Source organism: Sturnus vulgaris, chromosome 2 (assembly GCF_052056855.1).
Source record: "Sturnus vulgaris isolate bStuVul1 chromosome 2, bStuVul1.hap1, whole genome shotgun sequence".
NCBI lineage: Eukaryota > Metazoa > Chordata > Aves > Passeriformes > Sturnidae > Sturnus > Sturnus vulgaris.
In genome coordinates this window covers 117,001,728-117,024,322 of record NC_142244.1, presented here as the reverse complement: position 1 = coordinate 117,024,322, position 22,595 = coordinate 117,001,728, and the positions used below count along the sequence as shown (strand labels likewise).

At 42.3% G+C, this 22,595-nt stretch overlaps 2 protein-coding genes across 3 annotated transcripts in view; one reads left to right on the top strand and one right to left on the bottom strand.

Moving 5' to 3' along the window:
• The window catches only part of SIM2 (SIM bHLH transcription factor 2), a 59,348-nt gene extending 51,470 nt beyond the window's left edge, over positions 1-7,878 (top strand). The window contains exon 11 of the mRNA XM_088160500.1: positions 3,763-7,878. Coding sequence (XP_088016626.1) covers positions 3,763-4,490 — 728 coding nt within the window. The 3' untranslated portion in view covers positions 4,491-7,878. The remainder of the gene's footprint in view (positions 1-3,762) is intronic.
• HLCS (holocarboxylase synthetase) overlaps positions 1-22,595 on the bottom strand; it is a 139,115-nt gene that overhangs the window by 16,318 nt on the left and 100,202 nt on the right. Inside the window, exons 7-11 of one of the 2 annotated variants that reach the window (XM_014880622.2) lie at positions 21,642-21,709; positions 20,415-20,575; positions 16,761-16,875; positions 13,275-13,488; positions 8,227-12,241 (exon numbers count right to left, since the gene is read on the bottom strand). In XM_014880622.2, coding sequence (XP_014736108.2) covers positions 12,073-12,241; positions 13,275-13,488; positions 16,761-16,875; positions 20,415-20,575; positions 21,642-21,709 — 727 coding nt within the window. In that variant the 3' untranslated portion in view covers positions 8,227-12,072. Of the gene's footprint in view, positions 1-8,226; positions 12,242-13,274; positions 13,489-16,760; positions 16,876-20,414; positions 20,576-21,641; positions 21,710-22,595 lie in introns of those variants that run through there. The other variant, XM_088160499.1, reaches the window with a different exon arrangement.

Here is a 22,595-nt window from a genome sequence, read left to right as displayed (position 1 = left end):
GTGGGGGGAAAAGGAGGAGTTGTAGACCAAAAATAGGAAATGGTTTTATCCTTTCTAAAGATAGTGTGGGGGAAAAAAAAAAAGAAAAATAGAAAAAACAAACCAAACCAACCAACCAAACAAAAAACTTAAAAACCCCACCAAAGTCACCCCCAGAAATCTACTGAAATAAATCCCGCCTATCCCCAGTAAATCTGCAGGAATAGGGTAAGAAAACCCCAAATCCCAATCAAAAACCTGCAAGAAACTGCTGCTATTTTTCAACCCCAGCCCACATCATGGTTTCCTCATCAGGAGGAAAATGGAGCTGCAATACCAGCGGTTCCTATTTCTGGTTCTGCTTCTACTGAAGGCTTTGCTGCTTGAGATGGGAAATGTGGGTTCTGTTTTGAGCATTTTGATGCATTTTTATGGATATTTATTATGGGTATTTTTAATGGATATTTATTATGGACATTTATTATCATTTATTATAATTACTGGGGATGTGATGAAAATTGGCTTGCTACAATTAATTCTCTGCAAAAGAACTTTATTTAGGAGGAAAAAAATATGGTCAAACTCAGGCCTGGTCAGAGATTATGGCAAAAGGGGAAAGGAGAACAGAGCTTCCCCTACAGACAGGATTTCCACCCAATTTTTGTTTCCTTCTCAAGCAGACTCAGCGCTGTCGCTCTTCTGCTGAATTCTGAACCTTTGGAGGCGACTTTTCCTTGCATCTGATCTCCCTTTAGGTTGTGGAGTGCTGCTTTTTTCCAGTGGCTCACTGGAGAACTGACAGCCAGGGAGCTTCAAAGCAGGGAGGATCTGCTTAGCATCATCATCTTCGATCCAAAGGCAAAGCCAAATCTGACATCTGGCAGCCGGCTTGGATGCGAGGGCTATTCCACATCACACCCACGACAGCATCTGCCAAAAACCCCGTGGGCCAAAGACATTTTTCTCCATGGAAAATAGCTCCTTTTGGAGAGATCAGACATTGGGAGGATGATCGTGCCAAGCCATCAAAGCTCTGAAGAAGCACGTAGCAGATACAACTGCCTGCAAATCAGATGTTTCTGCTTCAGGATCTGGTTTTGAAGCTTCTTCCATTTTTTTTTTTTTTCCCAGCTGGCCCAGTCATCAAAAAAAAAAAATTCATTTCAGTGAAGGCAACAGTATTCTTAGTTAGAAGTTTCCTTTTTACCTTTGAAATTGTTGCTGTGGGCACCACAGGACCTGCTGGTCACTCAGTGGTGCTGTTGGCCCTTCTGAGCTACCTGTGTGAATTTGTGCCAAAACGCAGGAAATGAGGAAAAAGACAGAGAAAATCTGTGGAAAAACTGCCCAGGTTTAGCTGGTGCCTACTGGAAGAAGGAAATGACATTTTGCACAGGGAATTCTCCTGGAGACAAAGAGGTCTGGGAGATCATTGTGTCTCACCTTTGTTTTTGGAGGGAGAATAATAGAGAACAATCAGCTCATGCCTTGGGTGATTTGAAATTAATATTCCAACCAGGACAAACACAGAGTGAGATAATCTAAAAAATTTCTTTTCCTGGGCAGGGGCTGTATTAAGACCTGTTCTATCTTTGCTTTGTTTGATAAAAAGGAGGGAGAGGGACTTTTTATAGGGGCAGAAAGTGACAGGACAAGGGAAAATGGTTTTAAAATGCCATAGGGAAGGATCAGATTAGAGATTGGGAAGAAATATTTTGCTCAGAGGGGGGGCAGGCCCTGGCACAGGGTCCCCAGAGCAGCTGTGGCTGCCCCTGGATCCCTGCAATGTTCAGTTCCAGGTTGGACATTGGGGTTGGAGCAGCCTGGGACAGTGGGAGGTGTCCCTGCCATGGCAGGGGTGGCACTGGGTGGGATTTGAGGTCCCTTCCACCCCAAACCTTCTGTGATTCTGTGATTTACAACCTGATGGTTCATCCTCAGCCCAGCAGGAGTGGAGATTACAAAATTTAAAAAGGCCAACTGGTGGCTGTGATGCCTCAGCTTCTTCCAAGTTCTCTTGGGCTCTAAAAATGGCAAAGGACAATATTTTGTTCAGAGATTAAAGAACTATAAAGTGAAAATATCCCAAACTGCAGGAGGACAAATCCATGCCTCTTGTGGGCACCTCAAACCCAGAACACCTGATCATTAAACCATATTATTCAGATGTCACTAGCTCTCAGCATCTCTATTTATTTCACAACGAAATCACCAAATGTGGAGTTAAAATCAGAGCACTGAACTCCACCAGTAAAATTCCCAAGCACGTGGCTGAACCCTTGTTGGATTTGTGATCTGAAAGGGCCATTTTTTCACCAGCGTCCTTCAGCTTCTGCTTCTTGTGACAAAATATGTACATAGAAATGGGAAAGAATAACTTGAAAGGTTATTGTTTCTGGGAGGGTGAAGAAGAAATTGGAACCAGATTGCTGTTTAAATTCTGGTGTTAATTACGTAGTGCAACTCCCTCTGAAATTAATGGAGCTCTGCATATATATTAAAAAAAAATGTACAATTGAGCTATTTCTGCTTCCTCTGTTATCCATGAAGGCTTTGCCAGTCTATTACAGCACAGGGAATATTTAATTATTAATGGGCACAGTTACATCAGCAACCAATAGAGGGGAACTCCAAAACTTTTAAGATGTTGAATAAAATCGTTAGAAAAACAGAAAATCCATTTCAAAAAAGGCACTTAAGTGTCCAGGGCTTCCAGTGAACCTCACACAAAACAAGAGTTTGGGTCTAACTTGAGAAATTTGCTCAGTGTGTCATTTTTCCTTTAACATAAAACTTTCAAATGTGCCTTGGAGGAGCTGTTTAACTCACAAACTGTTCATAGGAGAGTGCAAAAAAATTATTACTCATATGGTACAGGAGAAAACCAGGGGCCTTTTTTCTCACCACTTGTAGATAGGAGTTTACAGAAAGGAAAAGCTTCATAAGCCAAGCAGAAAATGGTAAAAATAACTCAATTGCTTCAAGGGTTCAGTTGCCATGCAGAAACTGAGGAGAAAAGTGAGACTGACCAATATATTTTAGAGGAAAAGCCTGAATAGACATCCTAGGCTCATAATCTTGAAAAATTAAGTATCTGGCTTTTGAGTCTCTAAAAATACCCAATTTTTTCTCCCCCATTCAATGTTGTAACCTGCACTTTTATCATTATTTACCTTTATTACATGGGAATACCTTAAAAGCAGAGATCCAGCATTGCTGAAGAGGTGTTTGTGTTGCTTTTCAAGAGATGTTTTTAATATCTGATGTCAGCTTTTCAAAGAGAAAAAGCAAAGCCTGTAACGTGACCCACTCTGGGTATCACAGAGAGATTTCATTAATTAGATAATGACATGTCACCTTCTAGTATCTCATCTAGATATTAAATCTACCCCAAATAAATACCATGAATTACAGAATCGTCAGAATTCTGTAGAATTAAAAGACCTTTGAGATCACTGAGTCCAACCTCTGAGTTGCTCTCCTTGCAGGACAAGTGTCCAATGCACTCAGTTTATTTCTGGTTATTATTATATGATTAAAATAATTCCAGTATTTTAATCATGGAATCATTGATAGGTAGCAAAGTTACTCAGTTTTCAGTAATTCCTTTGATAAATCTCTGGAAAGAGCTTATTTAAGGGGAAGATTTTTGATTCCAGGTTGTCGTTGCTAAAGTTTCTTTGGTTTAACTCCCCTGATTTAACTATGATGACAACACCAGTGAGCTGTAATTACTCCCAAGGCTCGTTGTCAGTAATTAACACGTTTTATTTCCCCTGGCAGTCCCACTGTCTAACAGGAGGTACAACCAGGACGCTGCGCCCGAGGCCTTCCCGAGCTGCACGGCGCCGGTGCCGGGCAGGTACAAGGAGGAATTTTATGACTCTGGCATCATGAAACACAACAAACCCGAGGCCAGGCTGCAACCCCCAGCCCACCTCATCAAAGAGGAAACCAAGCTGGCTTTCCACAGAGACCTGCAAGAAAAAACGAGCATCAACGAGGGCTCCTTCTCCAACTCGCTGCTGCCCAAATCCGAGTGCTGCCAGGCCAAAGCCGTGGGACAGCTGAGCCACCTGCTGCCCGTGCCCTCGGTCTACGAGCAGGGCAGGAGGATTTGTGTCAAAGACCCCAAATTTGGGCACATCAACCACCACCATCACCACCACCACCACCACCATCATCACCCGGGCAGCCTGGAGGAGCTGGAGGGTGAGAGGATGAAGCTGGACCACGGGGCCGAGGGGTTGATGGAGGTGAGGCCTTCGGGCCAAGTGCCCTTCGTGCTCCTCAATTATCACCACGTGCTGGCCAAGCACGGAGCTTTCCAGGCCTCGCCCTGCACGGCCACGGCACACGCTGGGGACAATTGTTCCTACAGCCCCGACGACGTCAACGCCTTCATCTACAAAAACCAAAGCCCCTCGTCGGCCTCCTCGCCAGAGAGCCACAAGGAATCTGCACTCCCCCATTACATCGGGACTTCTGTCATCATTGCCAACGGCAGGTGACGGCAGCAGCGCGGGGTTTTGCGTTTGATTCGGAAGCCAAACTGGAATGATTTGCAAAACAACAACAACAACAACAAAAAAAAAAAAAAACAAGCCCAAAACAAACAAACAAACAAACAAAAGCGTGAGGAAACACGGTGACATTTACTGAGCAAAGCTGGAGGGCAGTGAGGGACAAAGTGAGTGGTGAGGAAAATCCCCTCCGTCCCCTGCCGTGCTTCGGGGGTCCCACGTAAAGCTCTGGTGCCAGGGAGAAGCCAAGTTCCAGATCTTATTTTTGTTATTTTATAGTGTGCAGCAAAAGGAAACGAGAGGTGTTATATGCAGAGGTTTATATGAAGAACATTTTTGTTTTTCCTTGACCCCTCTTTAAAATAAACTCAAGATTTTTTAATTTTTTTTTTTCCTAAATCATTATCATAAAATATGCATTCTAGTTTAGGGGTTTTTTTGACAAATTGTGTGAAACCTCACATCAACTCTCCCCCCCAACCCCCTGACAAATGAACTTTGTTCAGAGAGTGGTGATTTTGAGCAACCACAACACAGCTGTCCTACCCAAACAGAAAAAAAGCTTATTTATTAATTACCAAAAAGCTTTAAAACTAAATAAATCAACCCGAAATTTGATTTATTTAACACAGATTTCAGTGTTCTGAGATTGCTGCCACCACCATTTATCTTGACAAGGGACAATATGACAAATTAATAGGTACAAAGATAGGTATTACAGGGTTACAGGTCTTGTCATGGCAAATTGGGACAAATTATGGAGCAGGAACTAATTCCCCACAAATAAGAAAAGGAAACTCCTAAATCCTGTGTTTCCCTGAGTATTCTGGGGGAAGCCTGTGCAGATTTTCAACCCAGCCAGTCACAAATACATCTTAATAACAGCACCAGAAATGTTTGCTTTATAGTCAAGAGAATAATGAACATTTATGCCTTATTTTGAACTTACCAGTAGAACTGTGAGCTTTGAAAGGTCCAGCTCTTAACACACTGAACTTCCTCCAGCATAAATCCTGTTGTCAGCACAAAGGTAGGGCTGGAATTCCCTGATTTGAGCACTTCACAAATCCCAAACAGCACATTTGGAACACTCACATTCAGCCCGGGCAGCCAGGAATTATTTTCCCCCCTTTATTTTGAATTCTTTGTAGAGGATGGATCTGTGTGACAACACTCAGCCCACGGTGGTTTTCAGCCACTTCCCCGAACATTGTGAGAGGATAAAACAACAAAAGGCTCCCTAAACAATAAATGTGGCTCTAGATCCCACTCAGCTCCATTTCTTACCCCAATCTGAGCTTAATTCAGAGTTTTTCAAACTTTCTCTCATCAGACTCTCAAGAGAACTTCACTGGAAAACCTTGAGCACCCTGGGATAGTGGAAGGTCCCATGCTTGGAACTGGATGAGCTTTAAGGTTCCTTCCAACCCAAACCATTCCATGATTCTCTGAAGAAAATTCTTACCTGGTTTGTAATAGGGGAAAAAAACACTTGTTCATGAATTGCACCTTGTCAGAAAAATCAAAATGCAATAGTCAGTCCTAAAAATGCCACATTCTCCATCTTTCCTATGCAGCAATAATTCACCCCAGAATGGTCTGGGTTGGGAGGGACCTTAAAGCTCATCCAGTTCCAAGCCCCTGAAATGGGCAGGGAACTTTCCACTGGAATACAGTAATCAAGTTATTTCCTTCTGTGTATGAATACTGATTGCTGTGAGTACACGAAAATACTTTAAAAGCAAAGGCTTGAAAACAATTTTCAGAATGTTTTTTCATTGCTTCCTATCAAAGGTTAACAGAGAAGGCTTTATTGTCAAATTCATGTTCACTTGAAAGTGAACTTGAACTGAACACTCTCAGTTGTCGTTTCCAATTGCACGAAAAATACATTTTGTGCTGAACAGAACCAAAAAAAAGCCAAATCAGTGATTACAAAAAAAAGCCAAAACAGAACCAAACCAGCACAGTGACTCCCTCAGCAACCTCGGTTTGTTCAATGCTGGAGAAGCTGGCAAGGCTCCAGAAAAGCTGTAAATGTGGATTACAATCATGCTGACCCCATAAATCAAAGCCAGGAGACACCAGTTGCTTTTCCAGTGGCTGTGGTTCAGAGCCCTCCCAGCCCCTGCTCCTCATAAACGACCCCAAACTCCTGAAAAGATAATTATGCCAAGACTCCTGGCTTAATTTTGTTCAATTAAATTAAACCCATGCCCTACAAAGGAGCCACTGGCATGGTTGGCATCATTAAAAAGAAACCTGATGCCCAACCCCTCCTGCTGCACTTTCTCCCTCATTAGTGGCACTGCTGCATTTTGGTGTTCCTGGAAGTTCTGCTTGCTATAAAAACACAAAAATTAGGCTTTGCTTGAAAAAATAAAAAAAAAAAAAATACAACCCCAAAAAAACACCATTGATATTTTTCACCTTGATATTTTTCCACCTTGTTATTCCCACTTCCAGGCTTTATTCCAGCAGCCTGAGCAGAGGAGGTGTTCCATCATCCTCCCCCAGGTGTTTTAGGGGAGGTGATGCCCAAGCACAGGAAATTTCCCTGCGAGGCAATAATGAACCAATTATGAATTCACAGCTGATAATGCAGGGGAAGGTGCAGAAAAGATGGCAAAAGCAAATGTTGGAAGGATTTTTTAATTTTTTTTTTTTTTTTTCCTGGCACTCCCAAGATTTAAACAGCAATTCCATGTTCCCATCTGGGAGTAAATTACATTGGGAGAAAAATAGGATTTGTGGGCAGTTAAATTACAGATCATGGTGCAGAACAGGGCACTGCCATCACAGTGGCAGTGCTTTAATACTGAAAAATTGTTTTAATAATGAAAAAAAAAAAAAAATGCCACTGAAGTGGAATGTGAATTGAAATACATTATGAAAAATAAACTCATTTTTCTTTAGTATTTGAGCCACACCTTTGTCGTGAGACTTCACAAGATTTTTAACTCTCAGGGGAGTTCAGACCTGGCAAGAAAATCATGGAAAATGAAAGAAAAAGAGTGAAAGGGGGAAAGTTTTACCAAAATAATAGAAAATTTGGGTTGGGAGGGAGTTTAAAGATCTCATTCCAACCCCCTGCCAGGCAGGGAATCTTCCAGCAGACCAAGGTAAAGCTGGAAAAGTGAATCCCACATTTAGTTTTGGAAGCAGTGCAATGGAAATCAAATAAGGTGATAAAGGCACAGATTTGTCCCCAGGTCCCTGTGCCCTGTGATTTGAAAATTTAATTTAAGGAAATTCAGCACAATAGGTGCAAAATTGGGGAATTCATCACTGAAAGTGCCAATGAATGGGAAATCTGCCAGAATTCCTCCAGGAATCTCAAGACAGGACATAAATTCTTTTTTTTTTTTTTTTTTTTCAGCATTTCAGTCACACTTCAAAAAGGCCACAGAGGAAATGTTGTTATTCCTTTTTTTTTTTTTTTCCTGAAGGTTAGATTTTGCTTTTTTTTTTTTTTTTTTTTTTAAATATGATGCAGATAAAAGCTATTTGGCAAGTGTAGGTGAAGAAGCACGCAACCCAACCAACCTATTCATGCTCAGAATTATATATGTATTCCCTAAAAAAATGTAAAGCATTTTTGCTTATTTATTATGTAAAACGAAACTGTTAAAATGTTAATAAAATCCTGTAGCCAAAGGAAAACGGAGTTGAATTTCTCTTATTTTTTTAAAAAAATAGGAAACAAAGTATTTCACAATGGACATTGGTGCATATTTGAAAATTTATTTCGACTGTGACACGTTCTAGAATTGACAATTAATGTACTACAAAACACACACAGACTTTCTTTTTTTAAATTTATTGTATTTTTGCCATGTTGCATTTTAAATGAAGACACTGCATTTAAATGAAGACCCTTGGAAAATGCAAATAAGACAGAATCACTAATGAGATACTCAACACTTGACAATTCTTCCCTGCAGTTCTCTTTTCTCCATCGTTTTTTGACCTCTGCTCTTTCCTGGGCCCAGATTTAATTTCTTTGGTGTCTGATCAAGGCAGTGCATCCCCACCACCACTTAGACATGCAAATGTTTTTATCAAACCAGTTATCCCCAGGAACCAGCACAAATCTTTCCCATGACAGATATTTTGATTACAGACAGCTCCAAAGGAGTTGCAAAAAGTAATTTTTTCTTCAGGCTGCTGATGCAGCTGAATCAAGAGGAAGCAAAGAAACGAATTTTTGCACAGTGAAGCAGCAGCATAAAGAATTAAATGCTTTAATATTATTTCCAGGTAATAGCCCTTGATTTACTGGATATATTAAAAAAAAAAAAAAAAAGAAAAAAGAAAAAAAAGCTCTGAAGTCTTATAAAAGCTTTATAATGCAGGATGTGCTGCCTGGACTCTGAAATGTAAAGTACATTATTACTTTTTCAAACCTTTGGAAGCAGCTTTGTTGCTGACTGGGCACGACCCACCCTGGACTCACACACGTGCCAACACACCCAGAAATTTTCCTATCAATAAACAACCCCCACAAATGTTTTCACCATGAGAAATGTTCTACCAGAGCCCAGCAGGAAAAAAAAAAAAATATATATATATAAAAAAAAAATGAAGTCACAGAAATACGAACATCATAACAAATGGGTTTTTTGAAAGCACTTCATCAAGAAAATAGTTTAAGATATGACCTCAGCCTCACAATGGAAGAGGTGTTTTACTAATCCAGACAGCTGAATGAAATGAAACTTTTTCAGTGCATTATTCCTGGGCCTGGAGCTGCCTGGATCTCTCCATCCCCACATCCAGGGACACCCCACACACCACATTTGTCTGTCACACACACACACATGGAGAACAAGAAAAACGAGGATTTTCCTGCAAAAATGTTGTGGCTTTCTGGGGGTAGCAAGAGTGAGACTCTTGTGCCTCCTCCCATCTACCTGCCAGAGCCAGGGGCTTCTCCAAGGACTCATCCACAAGGATTTTACCCAGCTGCTCCTCCTGCCATGGGAGCTCTCCTTGTCTTTGGTTCTTCTGAAGGCAAAGCAACAAATCCTTCATCCAAATCCAAATCCAAATCCAAATCCAAATCCAAATCCAAATCCAAATCCAAATCCAAATCCAAATCCAGGCTGGAAGTCTGAGGCACCAGAAGAGGCCACTGAAAAGGCAAAGTGGCTCCCCCAGCTCCCCCCTGTGCTCTGGCACACCCAGGTTTGGGGAGTTCTCCTTCATGGCCAGGAAATTCCACTCCAAGTTTCTTCCCAATGCAAAAATGTTGGGAATAACCTGACAACTCCAAGTGGGAACAGAACCATCATTAAGGCAGCTACAAAAGGACCAACACCAACCAGGAAATGTTGCAGAATTTTGCTGTTAAAAAATCCCTCTGCTGCTGCTCAGCCACTGGAGCTTTACCAACTCATTCTGCCCTTCCAAAATTCTCATATTTTTTTCTTTTCCCCATCTTTTTTTTTGTCCCTAGTGAAGGGAGAAGAAAGTTTTAGCAAGTTTTAAGAGAAGTTTTAAGGAAGCCACTCAAGCCCCAGCCTTGTGGCACGACCAGGCTGTTCATGAACAAAACCCAAAAGGTGCTCAATCCTAAATCTGAGACAGTTTTAACTACAAATTCTGGGTTAAGGTGAAGTTTTGTAAAACTCTGGTCGGAAAAGCAGCACCAGAGCTCTGTTCTCCTGCAGCAGCACAGTTTGCTTGTGGAGGAAAAGGCAGAAAATAAATGAGGATGCAGCAGGAAAATGTGAGCACACCCATTTTTTATAGATTTATATACAAATACAGAGTTTCTTCTTTTGATTGAAGCTTTATTAAGCCAGACTTAAGTTTCAGTTGATTAAAACATGCATTAATACTGAATTCTGATATCAAAGGTAGCTGCCAAATGTTCTCAGCCCGAAGCAATTTTGAAAGCATTTTGAAAGGTGGGGAAAAGCTAAACTTGGTGTATCATTTTAATTATGGTAATTAACAGCTCTGTGTGTGCAGTTTTAGGAGATGCTGGTGAGCAGCTTCACATGATTTGGATCATAAGGGGAAAAAAAAAAACCCAGCAGGATTTGGACAATCAGGACAAATATTCTGTGAGATGGAGCATAAAATCCTAAATTGAACAGGGACAATTTAATTTCTACCCTTGCTGCCAAACCACCTAAACCCTAATATGTGAGGATTGGTCAAAATTACCATCACAGACAAGTTTCCTTGTTTCAAGACTTCTTGGCTTTGGAGCTGAAACAATCTAAAATGTTTGGATGGTTTATGAGGTGAACTTTAACCTAAAAACCTCATTTCTGGCTAGCAGACAGCAGTTTCCTTTCTGGAAACCAATGTGGCTGATCCACCACGATAAAAAAGAAATGAAGGTGGCCACATCACACCTGGGACAAACCTGGCTGGCACAGAATTGTCTGGGGAGCTGTGGTGGCCAAATCTCCTTGGGAGAAAACCCCACCAAGTTCCCTTGTGGCTGCTCCAGGAGAATTCCCAGCTGTTCTCTTCACCTTCAAATGCCCCAAAAATGAGCTGCTCTCAGCTCAGCACGTGTTAAACTCTTGCTTTTAGTGCCTAGCAGCAAAACCAGACTGGCTTAGGAAAGGAGGGGACAACAGAGCTGTGGAAGAGAATTTGGACATGGAGGAACAGTGTGATTTCTCTTTTTCACTGGAGTAGCTGTTTGCAGCAGGGAATTTGATTTTTTCCCTTTATTTATTCACTTAACTTCATTGAGAAAATGATATAATTCCCACTCAATTCTAAATTATTTAGAGGTTCCATCCCCTGAGATGGGATTCTACAATAACCTGGGTGTGACACTGCTCCAGTGGGTTTTTCTTCCAGGGGTTGAAACCTCTTGGAAAACCATGATTTCAAGGACAGATGAGATGATTTACTCAGATCCAAGTGACTGAGGAGAGCAGAGTGCAAATCACTTGGATAACCAAGCCCAGCTCCTAAGTGCTGATGGAAAGCTCTCCCAAAAACTCAAGGCAGCCATTAAGAGCTGCAGACCTGAGATCAAAGCACAGGTTGGTAAATTTTTGTAGAGGTCTACAAGGAGAAGAACCAAATCAGCAAGGATCTTCACTCAGACCTGGAATTAAGCACAGTGGTGATCCCAGCAATTCAGCAATATGTGATGTTCCAGCTGGCTTTAGTGCAGACAACACAGAAAAATAGAATTTAGGTTTTTTTAAAAAAAAAACAAAGTAAAAAAGTAAATAATGTCCTGCACTATGCTAAATCACACAGAAACAAAAAATAAATGGAAATATTGGGCCACTTCAGTCTCTCCAAGGGTGTAAATGAAGAGAAAATTCTGTTCATCACAAATACTCCTCTGCAATCAGACTCCTTGAAAAGAACAGATCCTTCAAAGAAATGGCAACAGAGGTGTGTTTTAAAGTTAATGAAAAGAATAAAGGCCACCAGCTCTGAGGTCACCACCTCTTTTCAGCTGCTGAAGTTACCCATGGCAAACACAAAGCAGAAAATCAGAAGGAAAAAAAAATCAAACTTTCAGTTCCCATTCCCACCTTGAACAGGCTGAGGTGACTGGTGCCAGGCACTCAGGAGCTCCCTGTCAGTGCTTGGGGACAATGAGGTTCCTCAGCATGTCAAAGGAGTTGCCATCAGGGTGCACAGACTCCACGCCCTTGCCCTCCTCGTGCACCTGCAGGTATCCATAGTCATCAATGCCAACAATCCAGGCCATGGGGCCATCCTCACTGTGCAGCTGGACCTGCTTCCCACTGGGATGGAGAGAATTCTGTCAGTTCATGGACACTGAGAAGGTAAAATTGATTTAGGATTTCAGCTTTTTTATTTTTCCAATCCTGCACTGCATTAGTGCAAACTCCATAGACAGTGTCATCAAACCCTACAGCCTCAGGCCCCAAAAAGTATAAACAAAAGTGAGTTCTGGGGGAGCAAACTGGGGGTAAATGACTTCATCACCTGAAGCTGTAATTGGAGGATTAACCCCTGATATGTAAATGGACCAAACTTTTAATTGTGTGAAAAACTCGTGACCATCATCCATCCTGGGTGTAACTGCCCAAGGTGGATCTGTTGAAAACCTTTAATTAACACCCACTTTATTCTCTTAAACTTGTCTAGCCTCTGTTTTATGGAGACACTCCAAGGCATCAACATCACCTCAGAGGACTCATCACAATCATTAAATGAATCATGGAATGGTTTGGGTTGGAAAGGACCTTAAATACCAACCCCAACACCTCCCACTGTCCCAGGCTGCTCCCAGCCCCAGTGTCCAACCTGTCCTTGGGCACTCCAGGGATGCAGGGGCAGCCACATCTGGTCTGTGCCAGGGCCTGCCCACCCTCACAGGAAAGGCTTCACCCTCTAACAGAATATTTCATTTCCCACCTCACTGGTTCTTTACACAGAATGACTTTCAGCAGCATTTTCTACCTGCTTTAATTTCCTTTTGTGGAACGAATGGAGTTGGAGTTAATCCAAACAGCCAATCGGTTTTTTCCCTTAAAAGTACAGCAGCTTCATCCATCTCAAACCAAACCATTCCCAATTCCCTTTGTTTGGAGATGATACATGTAAAATACCTGGAAATATTCTTTAACTCATGCTAGTCACTGATTTATTAGGTGCTACTTCAATTGTCCCTTAAAAACGTGCATCCTGCTTGGGAGCATATTTTAAATTATTCACCCCTGGTAAAGGGAATTTTGTGGAAAAAGACAAAACATCCATGAGCTCTTCCACCAATTTTATTAAAAGAAACTTTGAGAAGAACATAATTCTTACCTGTGAACCCAATACTTGTAGTACTGGGGAAGAACTCCATTGGGGCCCTTCTCCTGAAAAACCTCTATGAGCCTCTCCAGCACAGTGACAGTCCTTGCAATGAGACAATCTGCACTCAGAGGCTTCAGCTCTGTCCCCTCTTCCCTGTTAAACTTTGCAATGAGATCATTGATGCAGATGGTGGGGTTGCTGTTATTCACATTAAATCCAAAGCCTGCAGGAGACAAAGAGAAGGACACAATCGAAGAGACAAACTCTTTGTTATACCACAGGCAGCATTTAATCCACCTGCTCCATACAATTATCCCTCAGGATGGCTCCCAGAGCTGCTTTCCTTCAGTCTCTTACACCTTTCAATCCTCTTGCTCCTCTAATTACAATTCTCAGCTCACATTTTGCTTCTTGCCCTCCAAATGCCTCCTCGGAATTACAGAGGCAAATCCAGCACAGCCTTTCCACCCCATCAGCGAGGGTTGGGAGAGGATAAACTCCACCTTGGTTCCAAAACCATCCATGTCACACATTCTTTCTCTCCTCTTTTACTCAGAGAACAACTGATCCTACCCTAAGATGGAGTTTTATCTCCCAGTCTAAAATTCAGCTCAGAGACCTTTCTGTTTACTGCAGTGAGCTGAGTGCCCTTTCCAAAAATCCAGGCTTTTCACTCAGCTGATAAGCCTTGTTTGGCTTGCTCAGGAAAGCCCAGAAGATTTGATTTTAACTTTGCAAGACTCCAGTTTGCCTAATCTATCTCACCACAGCATATCCTTTAGAAGCCTCAAGCCTCTTGCTGAGATTTCTCCAGCTGGAATTCCCAAATTGTGAGTTGGCAGAATGCCTCCCTTGTTTAAATGTGGCTCTTGGGGCCTTTTCTGCAGCCTGCTGAAACAGGCTTTGAGGGATGTAAAGAAGTATATTGTATTACCTGTTTATTTTTTTCCTCCTAATAATTTGGTTTGGTTTTTTTTTTCTTTCCTCAGACATTTGGGAGATAAACCCCTCTGTGTGTCAATCAGGGTTGGACACGATGCTGCTCCATCTGATTTGTAAATTTGCTATTAATAATTCATAATTTGTATTAACTCTGAGGAGAAGGATCTCTTCAGCAAAAAAGAGTTTTTGATTTTTAACAACTCAGGGAATGCAGACAAACATGGTGATCCCAACACAGCAGGCCTGTGGAAATGAGCTGAAATGGGTTACTGGAAAGAGATAAAGGAAAATGAACTGGAAAATGCAAAGAGCTGTGCCAGCAAATCCCAACTCAGCTGTTTGCACTCTGATACACTGAGAGGGAAGAGAGAACTGTGGCCACTAAGGGGGTCCATCAGCAGCCTCAGGACCACTGCTCAGCAATCCAAAAAGGGGGGGGACACAAAAACGGCCACGCTGGGATTGAGGAGCTCAGCTGAAGCCCCAACACCTGGGAATGAACAAAGGGGAAAAAGGGCAGCCAGGAGATTTGAGAACCACGAGGTGCTCAGGGCTTTGGGGACACCTGTGCAGTGTCCAGGAGAGAAGGGAGCACTCAGCAGTGGCCCTGCAGTGCTGATGTGGCTGATGGATGTTGCAGTGGTGGATCCATGAGGAGCTGGACGTGCCTGAGGAGCGTGTGCAGGTCACGCTCGCTGGCTGTCCCCTGCATTCCACTGGTGCTTGGCTCCTCTGCCTGCTCCGAGTCTGGCCCTCACATTAATGGGGAATATTCTCCTCACAACTCCTCCTCCAGAAGTCCCAACACCGTAAAGTTCCTCGATTTTAAACTTCAGATTGGGAAAAAAATGGGTTTTTTGGTAGTTTGTTTTTTTTTTTTTTTTCCCCCAAACTGCGTTTAAAAGTCTCAGCATGAAGCTCAACTGCAAGGCTCGAGCAAGTGAAAACACAGGTTTGTCTTTGATCTTATTCTCCTGAGCTTCTTCTTGGAGCAGTGAAGCCACAGAGATGATGTTTGATTTTCATCATTATCCTCATTTAGGGGAAATTCTTAGGAATGCCATGGAAAGAGCGAGTTCAGTGCCTGGAGGTGGCACTCAGAGCTCTGGGCTGGGGACAAGGTGGCCATGGGGCACAGCTGGGACTCCATGGGCTGGGAGGGCTTTTCCAACCTCAATAATTTCCAGATTCTGTCTAGGAAAGGATCCTGCATGACTGTGGCAAAGGGGTGATGGATCTGACACACCTTTCCACACCTTTCCTGGTGGGGAAGCTGAATTCCATCACTCCCACTAACACAAAACCTCAAATGTCATGAGGCTCCTCTAGGACTCCCACAGCTCTGGAATGATGGAAAAGATCCTTGGATTCATATGGAACAAAAAAGTTTCAATTCTAAAAGCTCCCAGGTGAAAACAGACTGATGAGAATGGGCATTTATCTGTAATTCAGACTACCAGATGGATATCAGAGAGAATGGATACAGAAACTCTCCATTTGAACTGGAATATTTGGATATTTAGGGTAAAAATCAAAAGGTCCAAGTATTCACAAATAAGTGAAGTGCTTAAGAGATGCTTGATAGAATGAACTATTTCTGTTTCCCTGTGTTAACCAGCCTGCAGGAAAACACTGAAGCTGTAAATGCTTGATGGGGCACAGAGAAATTTCTTAAGTTTTGGTGCAATTTCCATTGTGTTCATGTCGATTATTTACCAAAGGAAGGTATAAAATTGAACAAGAAAATGTCATGTCTGGGCATGTTTCACAGAAGGAGGTGACTTCTTCAACTCTTTTCTTGCTTGTACCTCTAAAATCACAGAATTTTGATAGAAGCAACATCATGACCACTCATCTTTGCAGGACACTTCACTTGTGCCAAATTCAAATACCAAATATCACCTTTTCTTTACCCTTTCAGATTTGTTAAGGAATTTTCTTTCCATTTTTTAGACACAGCAGAGACAATTATTTTTGGAAGCAGAATCTGGCAGGTTTCTCAGCAGATCTGGGATGCTGCTGATTAGGGGAAAAACTTCCTTATCAAAGAGCAGGATAATTATCAGACTAGAGATGATAAAAACATCTCAATAATTAAAAAAATGAAAACATTACTCTGTGCATGTAGCTCTTCTTCTGATTTAAAAGGCATGTTCTTCATTTAACTATTTGTCATGTTACAAAAAATACATAAATTGGAAAAAAAAGGATGGAGTTTTCAGTATATTCCACTGGTTTTGCAATAAATCAAAGGGGACAATTTCCCTCTCCTATGCAATGCTCTTTCTTTGAACTCTACTGCACCAATCCAGATGCTTGCATTGATGTTTTACTTGTCAAGCATATGGAATTATTAAGAAGAATGAAAACATTTACTTTTTGTGCTTCCTCTGGATTAAATGTTGTGCTTTCTTTCCTTATGCCTGCTGTCATTATTTGTTCTCGTCGTTGCCATTTTTACTGATACAGACACTGATAACAAAATCCTCCAGAAAGAAAAAAAAAAAAAAAAAAAAAAAAGCAGCACAGAAAAGCTTCAAAATAGACATTTACCAATGAGAATATGAAATGTTGTTTCAATGAGTGTTGAGTTTACCAGAACTCCACCGAGCTTCATCAGGTCACTGTAGTAAATGTCATTTGGCCACTTAACTCGCAGCTCAATGTCCTAAAGAAACAAAACCAGACATTTAGAGACATTCATGGCTCATTCATCACTCCATAGTCTGTAGAGAATCATGGAATGGTTTGGGCTGGAAGGGACCTCAAAGCTCATCCATGGGCAGGGACACCTTCCACTAAATCCCAAAATTTCTCCAAACCCCAATGTCCAACCTGGCCTTGGACACTGCCAGGGATCCAGGGGCAGCCACAGCTGCTCTGGACAACTTCCAGTGCTTCACCACCCTCCCAGGGAATGATTTCTCCTTTATATCCCATCCAGCCCTGCCCTTTGGCAGTGGGAGCCATTCCCTGGGTGCTGTCCCTCCATTCCCTGGGTGCTGTCCCTCCATCCCTTGGCAATTGTCTCTCTCCATGGTTCCTGCAGCTCCTTCAGGCCCTGCAAGGCCACCCTGAGCTCAGCCCAAAGCTTCTCCTCTCCAGGCTGAACAATCCCAGCTGTGCCAGCCTTTCCTCCCAGCAGAGCTGCTCCATCCCTCTGCTCATCCTGCTGCCTCCTCTGGGCTCTCTGCAGCAGCTCCAGCTCCTCCCCGTGCTGGGATCCAGGTTTGGGGCAGCTCTGCAGGTGAGGTCACACCTGGGCAGGGCAGAGGAGGAGAATTTTCTCTCTTTTTGCCACAGCCAGTGTGCTGCTGGCAACTGCTGCTCACAATGAGAATCTACTGAAGTGCTCCACAAATGCTCCAGAAAAATGTAACCCTGCTTGAGGCACCTTGCAGGAACCAGCCAAGGAGACAGCAACATCCTGAATTCTGGAAAGGAAATTCAGCAGACAGGAGAAATCCCAGTTCCCAACCACATCAGCACTTCAGGAATGTCCTGAAGCCATCACCACGGGGCTGGAAACACAAAGTGAGCTGTGACAACGTCCCAGCCCCACGGAGCAGCTTGTGCTGGAACCACAGGGCTGAGCTGAACTTTGCACTGGCTACTTAAACACAAAAAGGAAAGCAAATGTGCTTCCTGCAGTTTGAAACACTGCCCATGACTGCTGCATCCCCGGGGGCAAATTATGGGAGGTGCTCCAGGCCTACAAGAGTCACATTCCCTCCTGTTGTAGGGGATGAAATCCCTTTACAGGATGTGTGAAAGCTGCACCTGGGTCTGTGTCTACTTTCCTGACAGATTTAAAGGCCAGGGAGGAGTCCATGACACGTCCACTGACAGGAAATACTACCTGATTTTGCTATCAAAGCATTCTGAGGGAAAGTATCACCAACTCATATTCATCATGGAAAAGAACTTGGCTCCTTGCACTGGGGAAAGGTTTATAGGAGACTCTGGAGAAATGGAGGTAAGAGACAGTGAAATGGTGTTCTCAGTGATAAAAGGGCTTCCAAAGGGGGAAACACACACCTGTAAGACACCAGACAGTAGCTCTGTGACCGAAGTGACAACAAGCAGCAAGAACAGCTCAGGCACCTGGGTGTGCTCATGGCTTTGCCACGGAGGGGATTCACCAGGCACCACACAAAATGTCACAAAACACGCTGGAAATGGAGCATGGTCTTGACTTCCCTCACTGGAGAGAGGCTCTGCTGTTCTCAGAATGGGAGAGCAAAGCATCCTCTTGATTTAAATCCCATTTGCATCCTCAGCATTAATATCTGACAAAAGGAACTTCCAACTGAGCCCTCAGATGTGCTCTGGGAGGACCCACAACAAAGCAGAGTCAATAATTGTGGCCATCCTAAAAACAGTGACTGGCTGCAAAACTGAGACTGAGACATGGAACTTTGGAAGCAGCCCAGAGGAGGCAGCAGGATGAGCAGAGGGATGGAGCAGCTCTGCTGGGAGGAAAGGCTGGCACAGCTGGGATTGTTCAGCCTGGAGAGGAGAAGCTTTGGGCTGAGCTCAGGGTGGCCTTGCAGGGCCTGAAGGAGCTGCAGGAACCATGGAGAGAGACAATTGCCAAGGGATGGAGGGACAGCACCCAGGGAATGGAGGGACAGCACCCAGGGAATGGAGGGACAGCACCCAGGGAATGGCTTCCAAAGAGGATTTGATGGGATTTTGGGAATTAGGAATTGTTCCCTGGGAGGGTTTGGGATGGAATCCCCAGAGCAGCTGTGGCTGCCCCTGGATCCCTGGCAGTGTCCAAGGCCAGGTTGGACATTGGGACAGTGGGAGGTGTCCCTGCCATGGCTGGGGTTGGGATTGATCTTTCAGATCCATTCCAGCCCAAACCCCTCCATGATTCCATGATTCTGTCGATTATCCCACTGTCCCTGGCTGCTGCAGCTGGCATGGCATGGACATAACAAAAAGCCTTGCACTATTTGAGTCTAAAGGGGAAATTCAAGCCCTGAGTTTTTACTAAATTTCTGAATTTTCTTGCTGTAACATATTTGAGTCCAGACCCTTAACTCTGCTTTTCCTCCCTGCCAAGGGCTGATGTCCCTTCAGGTTCAGCAGATCTGTCCTGGTCACAGAAAACTCTTTACAGTCCAAATGCTCAGTACAGTACACACATTATTGATCCACATTTTTTTCATCAATATTTGGTACTTCACTCACCTTTTTCCTCCTGAATGGAATAAAATTTAAAAATGCCCCAGTACATCAGTGCAGGCACACAGAAGCAAAACCACCTCCATTCATAAATCAGCTCTTTCCCCAGTCATCCCCATATTTTATAAAACTAACTCTTGTCCCTTCGTTTTTAAGTGGTCAAATTATCCACTCCAGCCAAATATTTTATATTGCAAATTTTAGCCTGAAGCATTTTGTTTTTCCAGTCAGGTTATGAAGCACTGAATTTAGAAGGTTTTAATAGAAAGGCTGACAGACCCTAAACTCCAGCAAAGCTACTGGGTGCCACTATAATAAAGTTCATGTGTAAATGTGTATAAGTCATTGATTTTCTGTAATATAGGAAACATATGCTTTAGTTAACTACTTCTGTAAAATACCAAAGTTTTATAGTTAGCAAATATTAGGAAATGGTAACATTAAAAAGGAGATATATGAGGTGATAAAGAAGACTGGTTCTTCATTTTAATACTGATGACAGGACACTTGATTCCCTCTCGAGAGCAATTCTCCTCAGTTCTTGCTTTAGAAATCAGTTTTCAACCTTAAACAAGGGTTGGAAAAATCCTTTAAAAGGGATAAAGTGACCACTGAAACAGCACCAACAAAAAAAGCAGAAAAGGATTTGTCAGTTTTATTCATTTTTCCCTCCTCCTTATTCTCCTTCAAAATCAAAACAAATCAACTCCATTGTCAGGCAAACAAAATTGACTTTTTCTTTAGTGCTGAGGATTGAGGCTTAGGTTTCATAAGATTAGGAGTGAAATGAGTGCAGTGCATTTGGTCAGCTCAGTAAAGGAGTTTTCATCCTCTGGATATTGGATTTCTTCAACCATATCAATAACCCAACATCAGGAATGTTAACTTTAGGTTCTTCTTAGTGCTGAAGAACTGAGCTATGCATTCAGCCATTCTACACAGAAAAGACACAGCTAAAATCTGAATTCAATGGAAATGGAACCAGGAATTTTGGGATGAGTTAGAAGGACATACCTCATATCCTGGTATGGATCTGACTGCCTCTACCACTGCCAAGGACACCAGGTGCTGGATAAAAGGGATTCTCTGGCCTAGGTTGGAATGTAGAGGGATGGAGATGTGCAGAGTGGACAGGGCACAGCCCAGGGGACTGAGCCAAACGTTTCCACCACGACCTGGGCAGGGAGAGGAAAAAGGGTAACTTCAACACAAGAAAATCAGTAAAAAAGATCCCTTTGTGAATGTAGGTAACAACTAAAGAGAAAGATTCAAAGGTATCCATCCAAGAATGTACCAAAAGTCATTTAATGGAGTTTCCAAATGAATTTTGAAAGAAAAAGGGTTAAAAGTGCAAATCTTTTTCTTAAAAAAAAAAAAAAAAAGAGAGATTTTTTAAAATATTCCCACCCCTGTAAGTGTTCAAGGCCAGGTTGGATGGGGCTCTGAGCAAACCTGGTTGTGTGGAAGGTGTGGCAGGGGGTGGAACAAGTTGATCTTTAAGGTCCCTTCCAACTCAGGCCATTCTATAATTCCGTTCTGAGGTTCTCAAGTACAAGCTGCTACTGAATTCTCCAGCAAGTCCTAAATCCCCCACTTCCAGGATTTTCAAAAGATCTTGCTTTGCTTAAGTGGAGAAGCATTCGTGAAGATGCTTTTTGTGCAACCAGAAATGCATCCAAACTCTGAACCCTGGCACTGAAAGCCAGGGAATCATCTTTTCATGGATTTGTGCTCGGAAAAGCTCCTTGGGCCACACACTCTGCTCTTCCAGTAGAATAAATGTGGCTTTTAAAGAAGTGCCAGCATTTTTCTGGGCAAGAAACACGACTTGCTTACATTGATGTGCTCAGGCAGGTCCTGCAGACTCAAGCCCAGAGCAAGTCAAGGCCCAGTCTTGTTCCAGTTAAGCCAGTCTCAGCTTTCACTTGGAGCTCTGACTTGGGTTACACTGACTGTAGTGATGGCAGTTTTTGTGACTGGCAAAATTTTTTTTTTTTTTGGCAGGAACCAAGAGACCACTAAATCATTTCTGCAAAAGCCACCAAACATCCTGAAAATGTTTACTTTGGTGTCTTATGAACTTTTGGGTTTTCAGTTTGAATCCACGGTTTGAGAGGGAGGAGATGAGGACAGGTTTATTCTATGGTTTGTATTATCAAAAATGCTCATAATGCATCTTAAAATGTCCCATTTTTTGTATTTAATGCACATTTATTGGTAAAAAAAGGGAAATTTACTCACCTTTCCCTTGTGTTTGTCGAGCAGCCACTGCTATTAAACCCATCTCCTCAGGCAACTCGAACATTAACCTGCCAATTAGGGAAAAAAACCAAAAACCCCACATGCTTATCAGCTGCAACACTAAGCTACATTCATGAAAATCAAGGCTTAAATATCAGGTAATATTTTATGTTAACGTTGCACCACCATTTTTTCAGTTAACATTTAGTCCCGATTCAAACCCATTAGAATATTAAAAAATAATTGGCTGAAAAACGATAATGTAAAACATTATTTTTTTTATCTGTTGGGCTGAAATAAGTCAGAGCCATAGTTCATTGAAGTTCTGATAACACAGGTTTTGTATTTCTTCACTTTTTCCTCAAGTGCTCATTTTTTTGGTGTCCCTATCTTCAGCAAGTGACAACCAGCAATTCTAAACATTTGTTTCTACTTACAGCGAATTTTTGTTCATACTACAAAATATAAGAGCAGCAGTTTCTGATTATTTAGAAAACCAATATGGTGGCAATAAAGCAGTTTAAAAGATACACTATCCCCTGAGAACTAATTATGATTTAACTACAGTAAATAAATCTACACCTTCTGAGAGCTCTAGAGAACACTGGCTTATTTTAGGCTTGTGTTCTGCTTTTAAAATAGTTTCACTTAAAAGAATACTAACTTTCCTCTGGGGATAAGTAGAAAGTGCACTTTAACACCACCAAATGAGTCAATGCTACACTTAAAAAAAAAAAAAAAAAAAAGAAAGAAAAGAAGAAAAAAACCCTACTGTGAGAACTTTTATACAGATCTGAACTGTACCACGACCCTCCTCCATTTCACGTTTTCAGGAAGAGTTATTTAAGAGATAAAACATATTCAAGATGTTGCCTGTGAGGTAAGCCCAAAAAGTGATGGCTAGCCCACAAATCTGCTTCTCCCACTGGCACAAACATGATGTTGTTCATTCCT